Below are 14277 nucleotides of genomic sequence, written 5' to 3' on the forward strand. Positions count from 1 at the left end.
ATATCATTCCATATTATATGTTCCTTTTCAAATAAATGGAGTCCATAGTGCTTTTATAACTTATTAAACAGGTTTATGTAGTGGTCCAAGTCAGAAGGCAAAAAGGAAAGAGGAGGTCAACAAAGGAAGCACACTGGTTTATTCCTCAGACAGGGAAGGATTAGGGTTGTCACGACCACATCATCTACTCTAACACTACGAACCTACGAAGTACACAAACTAGGTTAAATAGTATATTTTGTTATAATGATTCCTTTGGCTTCCAGCCTCACAGGAGGCCACCCTCCTCGTGTTACCGTGCTCTTCCGACTGTTGGCTCAAATACAGAGCAAAGAATTGGAGAGAGGTGTCCAATGGAACAAAAAGGAGGGATGAAGGAGAAGAAAAATGGCAATAAACCTCAAAGACAGCTTATCCCCTAAATGAAGTAAGATGAACTCAGAAGTGGTTTTTTTCTTTTCTTTAAAAAACAAAAAAACAAAGAAACAAAGAAACAAAACAAAACAAAACAAAACAACAGCAAAGGTCATCTGCATAGGAAAGAGAAGTCTGTGCGGCTGGCTACTTCCGCATTCCCTGGGCCTCGGTCTTCCAGCTGTTCTCTTGCTCCTATAGCTAGTCTTGGGCACAGGGCTAACTCGCTCCACAAGGCACTACCTTTTTATCTGCAGGGCCCCCCTCAATGTCCACACAGTAAGGGATTAGGGTCTTCTATGGGGACTACTTTATAAATGCTGGGACTTGTGTGGAAACATAAATTCAGGGGGGTTTTCTTTTGAAATTTGCACAAAATTAAAATGTAAGTGTGAAATAGTTCCTCAAAAGAAAGAAAAGAGGGGGGGGGGGTAAGGGAAAGAATTAGCTCCTGAATGAATACAGGTTATAATCCACCGAGGACAAAACTCCTAAAATGTAAGTTTCCTAGTTGTATATTCAGTAACAACCTCAGTACTTTGTGCCAAATTCATTCAAACCAAAGTTTCGAATTTTAAGAATTTTGAGACTTTTAAGAATTACATAGTGAAGTGTGTGCTTCAATGCAGCCGACAACTGAAATAGAAATCTTATGGCAAGTCTTATACCATCAACATAGAACATAAAATTTCTAAAGATAGTAAATACAAATTCAAAAAGACAAATTAACTAACTTACTCACTGATGTCTATGTTGTTTGCTGAAGCAAAATTTCCCATGAGGAAAAGAAAATAATCTAGATCAGGTATCTATGAAGCAAAAAAGTGAGGGGAGGGGACGGGAGGCCAGGTCACTGACTATTCCAAGTGTTGTTCCTCTCCACCCAAATAATCTAAAAAAGACTGCAAAGCTCCCAGATGTATAAACTGGAATCAACATACTAGAGCAATGCTGGGTAACAGAGATCAAAAGTTTCAGGACACAAATATAAATCCAGCACAAGGACACAACCTAGGATGTGCACAAAGATGGTTAATGCAGTGCTATTTTCTAACATGGGAAGCTGAATTCTATTCCAACGTCTAGCATTAGGAGACTGGCCAGGTAAATCCAGTATATCCATCGAACAGAATTATTTGTAGATTAATAAAATATAAGAAAATATCTATGATATAGAAGCAGTCAAAACCATATTACAATATAATCACATTTTAAAAAATTGACAAGGAGTCTGTATATCAAAATGCATTCTTCTGGAAAAAGATCCTTGTATACCTGAACAGGTCAACACTGCTATTTATACACATGACTGACTGGTAAGTCTACCAGAACACTTCAATAAAAAGAAGAAAAAGTGAGTCTTTCCTCAGAAAGTCCCATTGGATACTGGGGCCCTGACGAAGGTGTTTCTCATCTTCTCATTACTGCGGTAAGATCGCCAGAAATGGGGTCTAGTGACACAATGTAACATTCTGCGATACAAGTCCATCTGGCCCCCACTCAAGCCTCTGTTGAGACTACACGTTTGACAGCCCCTGGGCCTTCCTGGTACCCCTCGTTCTTGCACCGCCTTCAACAGAGTAAGTGTCCCCGACACGAGAACATGAGGAGCGGTCAGGTTACTTACTATACAGTTTCAGCAGGCTGTAGTACAGCTGGTCTCTATCACATTCAAATAGCTTCTGTGTTAGCTCCACCAATTTTTCTAGAGTTTCAACCTTAAAAATAAGATTGACAGATCTAGACTGTGTAAGGATATATTTTAGAGTTCACAAATATCAGTTGGATAATCCTTCAAATAAACTACCCAAAGGGCAGATTAAGTCCATTTCAACATTTAAAGAGCAAAGCAAAACAAGATGAACGTAATTAATGCTTAAAAATGGCTCAAATGATAAATTTTGTTACATGTATTTTAACACAACTAAAAAAAATTTTAAGTTAAAAAGCTGAAGGGCTCTGCAGTCCAGAACAATCATCTATCTAACCGAGGGAACCTCCAGGAAGATGCATTTTGAAGAATTCATGGATACTTGGGGTGGAGGGTGGAGTGAGCACATCCTCTATTTATTAATAAGAATATTCCTCCACCCAAATGTTACACTCCTCTTTCCCTGTGGCTTTGACTTGGCAGGAGATGAACAGATCGCTGGAGAACAGAGCCCTGGAGGTGAGGTAAAGTACAAATTCCACTCAGGTTCCCATCAAGCGACTCCTCTGGTCACCAAGAACGGAAACAGACTTAAATTGCCAAGGAAACAAGGTTAGCCTGCTCAAGCCAACAACTCGGATAAAGCAACTGGAAATCTTCAGGTCCCCAATTAGAATTTTTAGGGATTCCACTGCACCTCAGGAACAGGAATTAAGCTGCCGCTTATTTGGAAAACAACTAAGAGAACGCTGCTTCCATTAATAATGCCGTTATGTCCCGAAATCCCCAAATGCTCCTAGGACGTGTAGGACACTGGCTTTCTACTCACAGTTTTAGGTGCTTGAGACCAGAAATTAAATACAAACCTGATTACTTGAAATACATCTATCACAAAACCACTGAAGTCTTGAAGATCGCGCTCTAATGCCTGGAGTCTATAAAATAAAAAAAAAATCATATAGCATGTGAGGTAAAGCTTAGCTAAATGTTAATTTTCCCTCAAAGACAAATAGTTTTCCTTCTCCTGAATTTGTCGCTTCCTTCCCAAACATATATTATAATAAAAGAAAACTATAACTTAATATCATATTTTTATCAAAGACTTTTAGGATTAAAAGAGCATAAATTGTAACCTATATTTAACCAGTATCTGAAAGATTTGCGTTACATCAAAATGTTGCTTTGCGGGTCAATTTCCATTCCATAAATCTTTAAATATTAAAATGGTTAAGATTTCTTTAGTTCAGAAAGAAACCTTGACCTGATGAATGAAATTAACTCCAAAGACATCAAATCTCACACACACACACACACACACACACACACACACACACACACACACGTTCTCTTTCTTTCAGAGATCCCAATGGATTCAAGAAACAAAAAATATTAATGTTACACAAACTTATCAGCCATCATCACAGCAATAAACCAATGGCGTTTACTTTTTCTTTTAATATACTTTGTAAAATCTAGTGATGAAAAGTACTGATTACCACAAATGTCTGCCCAGTATTGAAAACTAAATGTTTGAAGAGTTAGGTGCTTAAACTAAGTACTTAAAACTAGTTCACAGTCTTCGTTTACTTCAATTACTGAGACACAGGTTGTATCGTCAATCAGAAATGACTAAGGTTTAGTCAATAACTCTGGCTGCAAAGCAATTATTTTACAATTCTGGATACTGGAATAAAAGGCAAACCAATTCACACGTAATTCCAAGGATTTGTCACTCTAACTATAGTATTTTCATCATCTGTAAGAGGGCTTCACCATTAAATACAACATTTCAATCACAGCATTATGATAAGAAAACTACATACTCATTAGCCCTGGCTGCTCCAGTCTAGAGGAGGTACCTTTACTGCTTTCTCCACTCCGCTTTGTTGACTAAACCAGGGACCCCTCAAATCTGATCTCTTATTTATAAGTCCTCATTATTTTCTTATCTCTTAAAATAATATTGTACAATGTTAAATTAAGAACTGAAGCAGACACCAGCACCTCAGAATTTTGGCAGAATGACAGAACAGCTGGTACAGCGAAAGCCGTGAGCGCTCTCCATCTGACTGCACGAGTGTGCACGTTTGGGGATACGAGAACGAAATGCTGAATAAATCACTTGTTTACACAGATTCTCAAATACCATTAATATTTACGTTTGCACACAATTTCCAACCCAAGGGTTTTCTCACCTAATTACCCTGTTTCACATGTGTTACACTGAAAATGCAACCAAATGAAATCAAATGCATCCAGAAAGCCCTTGCAAAAATTCTGGACAGTCCTCTTTAGAAGCGGGCAAAATGCAAGGACTATATTCTTTCACTCATAACTTTCAGCGCTATAGCTGAACCAAATGCCAGCGATCTGAAAAGCACAACTTTTACGGTAAACTCTTCCTTTTTGTGGCCGATTAATCTGCCGGTCACTGGGAGGGCAGCTTATACGGCACATACTCCTAAGTTTCATTTTGAAATTGAGAACTGTTTTCACATTATAAATCTCAATCATCAAAAGAACATCTAGGTCAGATTAACTAAATCTCCTAGGCTTCTGTAATAGTCTACATTTCTGGCTTATCTCTGAACATCTTATTGAATTTTAAACACTATAAGTGGAAAGCAAAAATAGAAAATGTAATAAAAATATGGAGAACAGAATTCTAATTGGGATGTTAAATATAACTCATCAAAAGCCAGTTAATGCTTAATGAGAACAATGAACTTACCCATTTTTTTTTTCTGGTTTTGCGACAATCTAATTAATGGACAGTGAGGATGAAGTAATTACTATAATAAAAAACCTGGCATGTTTGTTTCCCCCTGGGTTACTGGGCTTCAACATTCTTTGTGATGTTCCAATTTAGTAGTAAGTCCACTTGTATAAGAATAATAGTAATCCAAATTAAGTAATAATTTTCATTTCGTTATACTACTCTGATGTAAATTTGCTGTTATTGTAATAGGCTTCTATACATACTAGTAAAAATACCTATCAAGTAAGTATTATCTTTCAAGTGAAAAGAGATGAAGATTCTTCTACTTCAAATTCGATCTCAAGGAAAACTATCTTAAATTTGACCCAAATTGAAGTTTTCACCTGTTTTGATTTTTTTCTGCCATTAGTGCTAGAAATATGCAGTGGAAAACAAACAACTACCCCAGGCCCACACCCTGTAGGCAGCGCAGGAGGAAGACCAAGTGCATGACAGGGACTGGACACACAAAAACAACAAAAACCCAATGTTTTACCTTCACAGCTAGAATAGCAAAGGGGGAAAAGGTATCATGGAACTTATTAAACCTTCTGATGTTTGCCCTTTTCTCTAAAATCTCTGGAGACTGACGTAAAGCCCATGCCTAGAGTGGGAAGGAAAACGTGGCTGCCCACATCAAACAAGCGGACTGACTATGGTAAACTAAACATGACCCATTTAACCAGGTGTTACTACAGCAGACACTGAGGAGGGAGGGGCGAATTGGCATGAGAAGTGACATCTCTTGAAATGTAGGAGGTCACGGGGGACAGAGTTACTCTAAAAATCCTCTGTGGGGAGCCTGGCTGGCTTAGGGGGAAGAGCGTGCAACTCTAGACCTCTCAGGGTTGTGAGTCTGAGTCCCATGTGGGGTGTAGGGATTCCTTAAAAATAAAATCTTAAAAAAATAAAGAAAAAAAATCTCTCTGTATGTGTAAGATCCATTCTGGCTTAGTAAGGAAGGGAAATTAGGATAAAACCCTCAATATGATCTAATAAGAAATAAAGGGAAAAGTCACAAAAACTGGGAGATCACTATAACCCAAACTTTTGGTTCTAAACAAACCGAAGAAAGAGAGGGGTTTTGCCCCCTATGAAGACAGCAAATTTACTCTGGCTACAAAGTGATGAAAGGGTAACAGCATATAAGAAGAAGAAAAACCAAGAGAGTAATTCTGGAGAAAGGGTAAGTTCTTTTGATGGTCCAAGATTATTATTAGTTTAAACTTACGTAATGCTGTATCTTATCTCAATTTTAAAGAGAGAGAGATCACAGAGGTAGGAATTGGTATAAGAGAACCAAGAGAAAATGTGAAATCAGGACCTGATTTCAAATTTCAGTGCCACTACTAACTAAACAAGCTCCACATGGACACTCCGAACTAGTCTCTTTGCCCTAATTACTTCTCGGAGTTGTTTTGTGAGGCTTATGTGAAGATGTACATGAAAATCATTTGAGAAATACAAAAATACTGCCTATGTTAACTAAAGATTAACTTGTAGTCTAGGTATGAACCTCAAAGGAAAAGGTAAAAATGAAAAATATTGAGTTTATTTATTTTTTATTTTTTTAGGTTTTTATTTAATTCTCAGAGAGAGGCAGAGAGAGAGTGGGGAGGGGCAGAGAGAGAGGGAAACACAGAATCTGAAGCGAGCTCCAGGCTCTGAGATGTCAGCACAGAGCCCGACCCAGGGCTCAAACTTATGGACAGTGAGATCAAGACCTGAGCCGAAGTCAGATGTTTAACCGACTGAGCCACCCAGGCGCCCCGAGAAATGCTAAGTTGAAAGCAGACTCTTACTCAAAGATCTTCGTGTTTCTACCTGGAAAATTTAGCAGGGCCTGGGCACACGGAAGGCACTAAGTAAGTGATTACTGAACTGCTTGTTCAAAGGGCTAAGAATAAACATAAATACTGTTTCTTTATAGAAACCTTTAATGTAGTCATTTAAGACTTCACGTCATTATTTAACTCTTTTCATACTTGTATGTAACATCCCTCCTTGGACTCAATGTCCAGTCTTAAAACACAAAATGAATTATCCAAACAATTTTATTTATTTTTGTTTATTTATCTGGGGGGAAAGGGGCAAAGAGAGAGGGGGACAGAGGATCTGAAGTAGATTCTGCACTGACAGCAAAGAGCCCAATGTGGGGCTCAAACTCACAATCTGTGGGATAATGACCCAAGCTGAAGTTGGATGCTCAACCGACTGAGCCACTCAGGTGCCCCAAACATTGTTAATTTATTAAATGACTTTGAAATACTTCCTTCTTGGGAGTTGACTGAAATACCTTCAAAACAGTTGACTGAAAGAACAAAGTCCTTTCTTTTGTTAAGAAAAATTTCTTAAGTTTTATTTATCTTGAGAGAGAGAGTGAGCACGTGAGCAAGTGAGGCACAGAGAGGGAGAGACAGAAAATCTGACAGTGCAGAGCCCAATGCGGGGCTCAAATTCACAAACCATGAGATCATGACCTGAGGCACCCAGGCTCCCCATAATAAAGTCCTTTCTTAAATAAGAAATACCATTATACTATATGCCAACAAATTAGACAACCATGAAAAAAATTGGATAAATTCCTGGAAACATAAAACCTTCCAAAACCGAATCAGGAAGAAATAGAAAGTCTGAACACATCAATTACTAGCAATGAAATTGACTCAGTAAACAACTCCCAGGACCAGATAGTTTCACAGGTAAATTCTATCAAACACTGGAAGAAGAGTAAATACCTGTTGTTTTCAAATTATTTAAAAAAAAAAAGAGAAAGGAAAGCTCCCAAAGTCATTCTATGAGGGTATTACCCTGATTTAAATAAATAAATAAAATACCATTTTAGTTTATCATAAGGCCTGTGCTTTAGATCAAATGTCTGCTAAGATAACCATAAAAGAGGTATCTTCTATAAAGACAGAACCAGGGCGCCTGGATGGCTCAGTCGGTTAAGCAGCAGACTTCAGCTCAGGTCATGAGCTCAAGGTCCATGGGTTCAAGCCCCGCACTGGGTTCTGTGCTGACAGCTCAGAGCCTGGAGCCTGTTTCAGACTGTGTGTCCCTCTCTCTCTGCTCCTCCCCTGTTCACACTCTGTCTCTCTCAAGATAAATAAACATTAAAAAAAATTTTTTTTAATAAGTAAATAAAATAAAGATAGAACACAATTTCTGTCTGTGTATCAGGGGCCTTGATGGTAATAATATTCACCTACTTCTAAGAAATGATCCTATGTAAATAATCTTAAAATCAAATACACCTGTACACCTACAGCTTAAGATGTGAGTTATGGTGATTTCTTTTACTAGTAACAATTCTTCTCAAAAGAAAAATGGGCAAATAAACTTCAGTTCATTTATACAATGGAATGATGGGGTCATTAAAAACAATGCTTACAAGAGTTGTTAATTCCATGCAGAGAAATGCAAAAGCAGTGGTGTAGGGTAAGGCTAGGGTTCGATTTATTTGAATTATATATAAAAGAAACAGGCACTGAATAAAGGAGAGAAAAACCACAGGGATGACTAAATGAGTAATGGAATTAATAGTGTGTCTTCAGACTTCGCAAATTTTAAACAGTAACAAGTGCAGTAAATTTTGACTGAACCTATCCACAGGGGGGAAAAGGTCAGATTGATCATCATCACTAGCACAACACAGAATACAGTTCACAAAATATTTACCTGCTATTATTAAATAAGTTTGTAAAAATAATTGGTGAACATTTCCCCAATTTCATTCCTGAACGTGCCAGAAGAACACTGAGAGGAGCTAGGGAGTTAGCCTGCAGAGGAGGAGACTGCAGGAGACACAAAAGGGCTGACCTCAACACAGTGAAGAGTGCCACACAGAAGGAAGGGAATAAAACTAACATTTATTACGTGTTTGATAATGCTGCCCCTCACCTGCTTGTGCTCCTTCTCAAAAGAAATAAATAAACTTTATTTAAAGGGAAAAAAAGCACCTCCGTGGCTCAGTCGGTTAAGCATCCGACTCTTGATCTCAGTTCAGTTCATGATCTCACAGTTCCCAAGATCAAGCCCCACATCGGGCTCTGTGCTGATGGCTCGGAGCCTGCTTGAGATTCTATCACTCCTCTCTGCCCCTCAGCTGCTTGTGCTCGCTCTCTCTCAAAATAAATAAACTTAACATTTTAATGTTTGATAATGTACCAGACACTCTTTGAGTATTATCTGATAGAGTCCAAAGAGACAGAAGACGGGCACAAGACGGCAGTACTTTCCGGCCTCAGTGCCTTTACACAGGGAGTTTCCTCTACCTGGAATGTTTTTACCTCCACTCTACGTGGCTGGCTCCCAATTCATCCTTTAGTTCTCATCCCAAACATCACTTCCTCAGAAAGACAGGTCCTTTCTACAGCAATTACTCCATTATATAGACTCCTTTTTCAAGGTCTTTCTCTAGGACAAGATTGTAGGATCTTATCAATAATTATTTGTTAATGATAAGAAGTCGAAAGGGAGAGAGGGAAGAGACAGGGAGGGAACAAGGAGAGAAGGAAAGAAGAGAAGGGAGGGAGGAGAAATTGGTCAAACAGGATAGACCTGGGGGGCATTATGCTAAGTGAAGTAAGTCAGGCAGAGAAAGACAAATCCAGTATTATCTCAAACTCCTAGAACAGTGGTTGTCAGGGGCTCTGGGGAAATGGGGAGATGTTGGTCAAAGGGTACAAATTTCCCCTATGAGATGAACAGGTTCTGGGGACCTAATGTACAGCACGGTGATTGGAGTTAATACTGTATTACAGGGGCGCCTGGCTGGCTCAGTCAGAAGAGTGTGCAACTCTTGATCTCGGGGTCTTAAGTTTCAGCCCCATGCTGGCTGTAGATATTACTTAAATAAATAAAACCTTAAAAAATGTTATTAATTTAAAATATATATATACTTGAAAGTTGCTGAGAGTAAATCTTTAATGTTCTCATCACAAAAAAGAAATGATAATTATGTGAGGTGATAGAGGGGCTAACTGACATTACTGCAGTAATCATTTTGTAAAACAAGCAATCAGAGGCCCCTGGGTAGCTCAGCAGGTTAAATGTTTAACTCTTGGTTTCAGCTCAGGTCATGATCTCACATGTGGTTCATGAGTTGGAGCCCTGCATCGGACTTTGTGCTGATGGTGCAGAACCTGCTTGGGATTCTCTCTCTCTGCCCTATTTTCTCTCTCAAACTAAATAAATAAACTTTAAAAATACATGTAATCAAATCAACACAATGTATACCTTAAACTGACACAATGTTATATGTCAATTATATCTCAATTAATATGGGGAAAAAGAAATATTTAGAGATCTCCCCTTTCTACTTCTCTGTTCTACGTCTAATACCTGTAAATAGCCTTCCCAGCCCCATCAACTCTCAAATGTTCAAGTGCTCCTATATTCATCAACCCCCACCTCATACTCTAGTTCCTCCAGAAAGTCTTGCCTAATTTCTTTTGCTGGGAGTAAGTTCCACCCTTGAACTTTTATAACGAAACATGCTTTTTTCTTGTAGCACTTAACATTTCTGGGTCTCATATAGTAATTATCCTCACATTAATCTCACATTCAAAGAGCTTCACATTAGTTCTCAGTCTGATTTACTTTTCTCTCTTACTCTCTTTTGGAAGAGACCACCTTCTCTGAGGATAAGAATATGTATGCTCACTATAGAAAACTCAAAATACAGAAAAGCACCAAGGAAAATAACTATAAACCCAATCTCCTGCAATAATCCATGTGTATAAATGAAATATAAAGTCTATATTACAATCTATTCTACATGATATATGTACGTCAGTCCATTTAAAAAGCAACAGAAGTTGTTGTTACACAGAATACTATAATACACAGTACTACACACTGAATCCTGTCTCTTCTTTCTTCATTTAATGTGAACATTTTCATGACTGGCTTATCCCATCTTCCACAGTCCTTGAAATACAAAGAAGCTTCACAATATGAAGTTTGGAAACTCAACCCTAGCAAATATACCCATTGATAAGACATGACTGCATTTTTGGAAATGATTCAAAAATTTGGTTCCTTGTTTATAATATTCTTTCATATGCTGATACAGTCATAGTTGATTAATTTTTATTCTTTTTTTATATTTCAGTAATCCTTAGAAAACTATGAGAGAAATCCAGGCCTTGATTTTTTTTTTTTTTTTTTAGTTTATTTATTTTGGTGGGGGGGAGTGGGGAGAGGAAGAGAGAATTCAAGCAGGGCAGGGACAGAGAGAGAGGGAGAGAAAGAATCCTAAGCAGGTTCCCTGCTGTCAGTGTGGAACCTGACTTGGGGCTCAATGTCACCAACCAATTCAAGACCACCCCTGGGTCTTGAATTTTAATAGTGAAAAAAATAAGTAAGTTCTCACTTTAATTCAGTTCAAACTAACCATTAAAAAAAAAACAAAACTAAAACTGTGCTTCAGTCTATGCTCATGTGTTGCACACGTGCTGTCCTAACCAACCACAATGCAGGGGCTCCAAAGAGCGAGTCTTTACCCCGTAAGCAACTCTGTACACATCCACTATGAAGATTCTGTCACCATAGACAGGCATCCCTAAATGATTACACTCAATGATGTGGCATTCGGCAAAGCTTTAAAGTAATTAAGAGGCAGTTTTCTCTTGCCTATTCATGTGACAACACGGACCTTTATGCGGAGCATCATATTGTGAATCGCGTGGGGGTAAAGAAGATAACACAATCCCTACTTCTGAGGGGCAAAGAGAATTAATATTATTGACTACTACCATAATCCAGGAAACATGCAAGCTGCTTTACATACATTATGTGATTGAATCTTAAAGAAAGATACTATATTCCCTTTTACAGATGAGAAAGCTTAGAAAGGTTTAGTAAGCTGTCCATTACCACACTAGCAAGTAGATGGCAGGGCGAACTCACTCTTTATGCCTTTGGCTCCTCCTGCAGTGTGCTGCTCGTTCTGTAAAGAGACAAGCATGGTGTCCTACTGCAGAGCCCTCACCACGATTACCTGAAGACCAGAGCTTCACTTCCCCTCTGACCAGCGCCCCGCTAATGCTGAAGCCATATACACACACACACACACACACACAGGGCGGAACCCAAAAGGCTCCAGAAGAGGGGAAACTGAAGAGCTTCCCCCATTGTCAGATACATTGTGCACTTTCAGTGAAAGAATGTATACTATTTTCTAGAAAATTCAAATGGACTACTTGAGCTACAGAAGCACCTGTCCAAGACAGCACATCCCACTTCCCTCTGACAGGACAGACTGAGTGGTAAGACAGACAGACAGAGAACATTCTGAATCAAATCACAGCCTTCCCTTTTCATCCTTTTCTGTGAAAAACATCAAGAGAAACTAAAAGTTTTCTGGGTTATATAACTACATTTTCAATGTCACAACAAGTAGGCATCAATAGACAATCAAGGAAGCCAAACGTCACCTTTGTGTCCCATCCACCATGGGAACTTTTGGAAAAAGACATGGAGTAATGGCAGAGTATGATCTGAGAGAAACATGATACACTGATATATTTACAAGTCTACTTTATTTATTTTACATTAAATAATTTTTCTTAAGGTAATGGGTCTAGCTTCTGTGGAATGTTTTATGGAGGGAAACAGAATTGTTCAATAGTGAAATTAATCATAATTTGGACAGACTTTATAGTTGCCCTTTGACTTATCAATTTCAGTAAGCAAAATTTCAATCAAACCTAGATAAAAATACTCTAATCCTAAATAGACCAGGTTTGTCACCTACCATTTCCCATAAGCTGCTTACCAGAGTTTAAAAAAAAAAAAAAAAAAAAAAAGGAGAAGAAGAAATTTTAAATTAAATGCCAAACAGTTGCAGACAGCACTTGTTTGGCTGATTAACTTGTAGACAAGCATTACAAATAAATCTGAGCATGGTCTGCAGCAAATTAAATTCCACTGCTTTTAAGAACAAAGAATTCCTTGGCAAAGAGGATTAGCAACTTTACACCCAGGAATGCCAGTTTAATTTAATTGTTCCACAATCCAAGATTTAATATGCAAATATCATTTTGATACATAACAGTGAATTTAACAACGTGAGGAAACAAATTCAATATACAACCAGGCTGCCTTTTCTGAACTGTAATTACATACAATAAAGAAGCTGGCCGAGTACCTCCCCCCCACCGGCCCCCCGTTACTGGGATTGAATTATATTAACATGAATCAGAACAACTGTAATTAAAGGTTAAAATTCTTAAACATATTCCAATTAAGAGTCTAAATAGCTGTCCAATTAGAATACTGTAGTTAAAAATCAAACCTCAATGATCTTCTTGGCCTCTTTGTAATTTCCTGTTTGTAGGAAGGCGAAAAAGAGATCATATAGCATTGTCATTTCACCTTGTTCTCGGCTCACAAAGTTCATTGCTAGAAAGGAAAGGAAAAAAAAACAAAACAAAACAGAAGAAAAAATATAAGAAACATTTGAAGTTCTGGACAAATATAAGGAAACTTTAAGACAAACATTTAGAATAACTTAAAGACTAACGCTGTAGCAACCTATTTCCTGTCACATTCCTTCTAAGGGCATACATTTATGACAGGGAGTACCTACAAGAACTGTGAGAGTGAGAGGGGGAAAACTCCTCGTAAAGGCAGATTACCAAGAAGTAGAGCAAAAAATTATAGAGGGGCAAGTTTGCAAAATGAGCAGTTATTATAATCAAGGACACACATTTATAGCACTGAAAATCTACCTGATGTCATCCTTTTTAATTTAGAAGTGTAACAAAGTTCCTCTAGACGTGCCTCCCTTCCTGTTAAATTTTCTCTTCACAGCAATGCATTAAAATTAAATAAGCAAGAGGAGGGGAAAAAATGACACCAAGACACTGGAGGTGACTAACCTTTCTGAATTAGATCAGTCTCGCCTTTCTCTATCAGTTTACATAAGACATCGTGAATCCTTGGTAAGACTTTATACTTTTCATAGCAGTCAATGGCGACTTCAAGAGCAGCACTTAAGTCATCCCTTGGAAACATCAAAATATGAACAATGAATACAATTTATCCCGATGTACAACAACCAGTCAAAATGTATATGATGAGCTTTACTCAATAAAGCCAAAATGGGAAAAAAAGAGAAAATAATCCTTATGTAGTATAAATAAATGTTCAGAGTATAGACATCATGTCAGAGTATAGACAAATAATGGGGGAGCCTGGGGTGGCTCAGTCGGTTAAAGCATCTGACTCAATTTAGGCTCAGGTAACGACCCCAGGGTGTGAGATCAAGCCCCACAGTGGGCTCTGTGCTGGGTGTGGAGTCTGTTTAGAGTCTCTCATTTTCTATCATGCGTGCACACATACTCCTGCCCTCTCTCTTTCTCTCTCTCTCAAAAAAAAAAAAGTCCAAATAAATGAAGGCATTCTCTAAGATTATTACAAATACAACCTGATTTCATAGTAAGAT

General features: G+C 38.1%; 1 protein-coding gene across 1 annotated transcript in view; it reads right to left on the reverse strand.

The window, feature by feature from the left end:
- Positions 1-14277, reverse strand: part of LRPPRC (leucine rich pentatricopeptide repeat containing) — a 108355-nt gene that overhangs the window by 29542 nt on the left and 64536 nt on the right. Inside the window, exons 24-27 of the mRNA XM_029937271.1 lie at positions 13712-13836; positions 13126-13232; positions 2932-3000; positions 2042-2132 (exon numbers count right to left, since the gene is read on the reverse strand). Coding sequence (XP_029793131.1) covers positions 2042-2132; positions 2932-3000; positions 13126-13232; positions 13712-13836 — 392 coding nt within the window. The remainder of the gene's footprint in view (positions 1-2041; positions 2133-2931; positions 3001-13125; positions 13233-13711; positions 13837-14277) is intronic.

This window comes from Suricata suricatta, chromosome 4, assembly GCF_006229205.1.
Source record: "Suricata suricatta isolate VVHF042 chromosome 4, meerkat_22Aug2017_6uvM2_HiC, whole genome shotgun sequence".
Taxonomy (NCBI): domain Eukaryota; kingdom Metazoa; phylum Chordata; class Mammalia; order Carnivora; family Herpestidae; genus Suricata; species Suricata suricatta.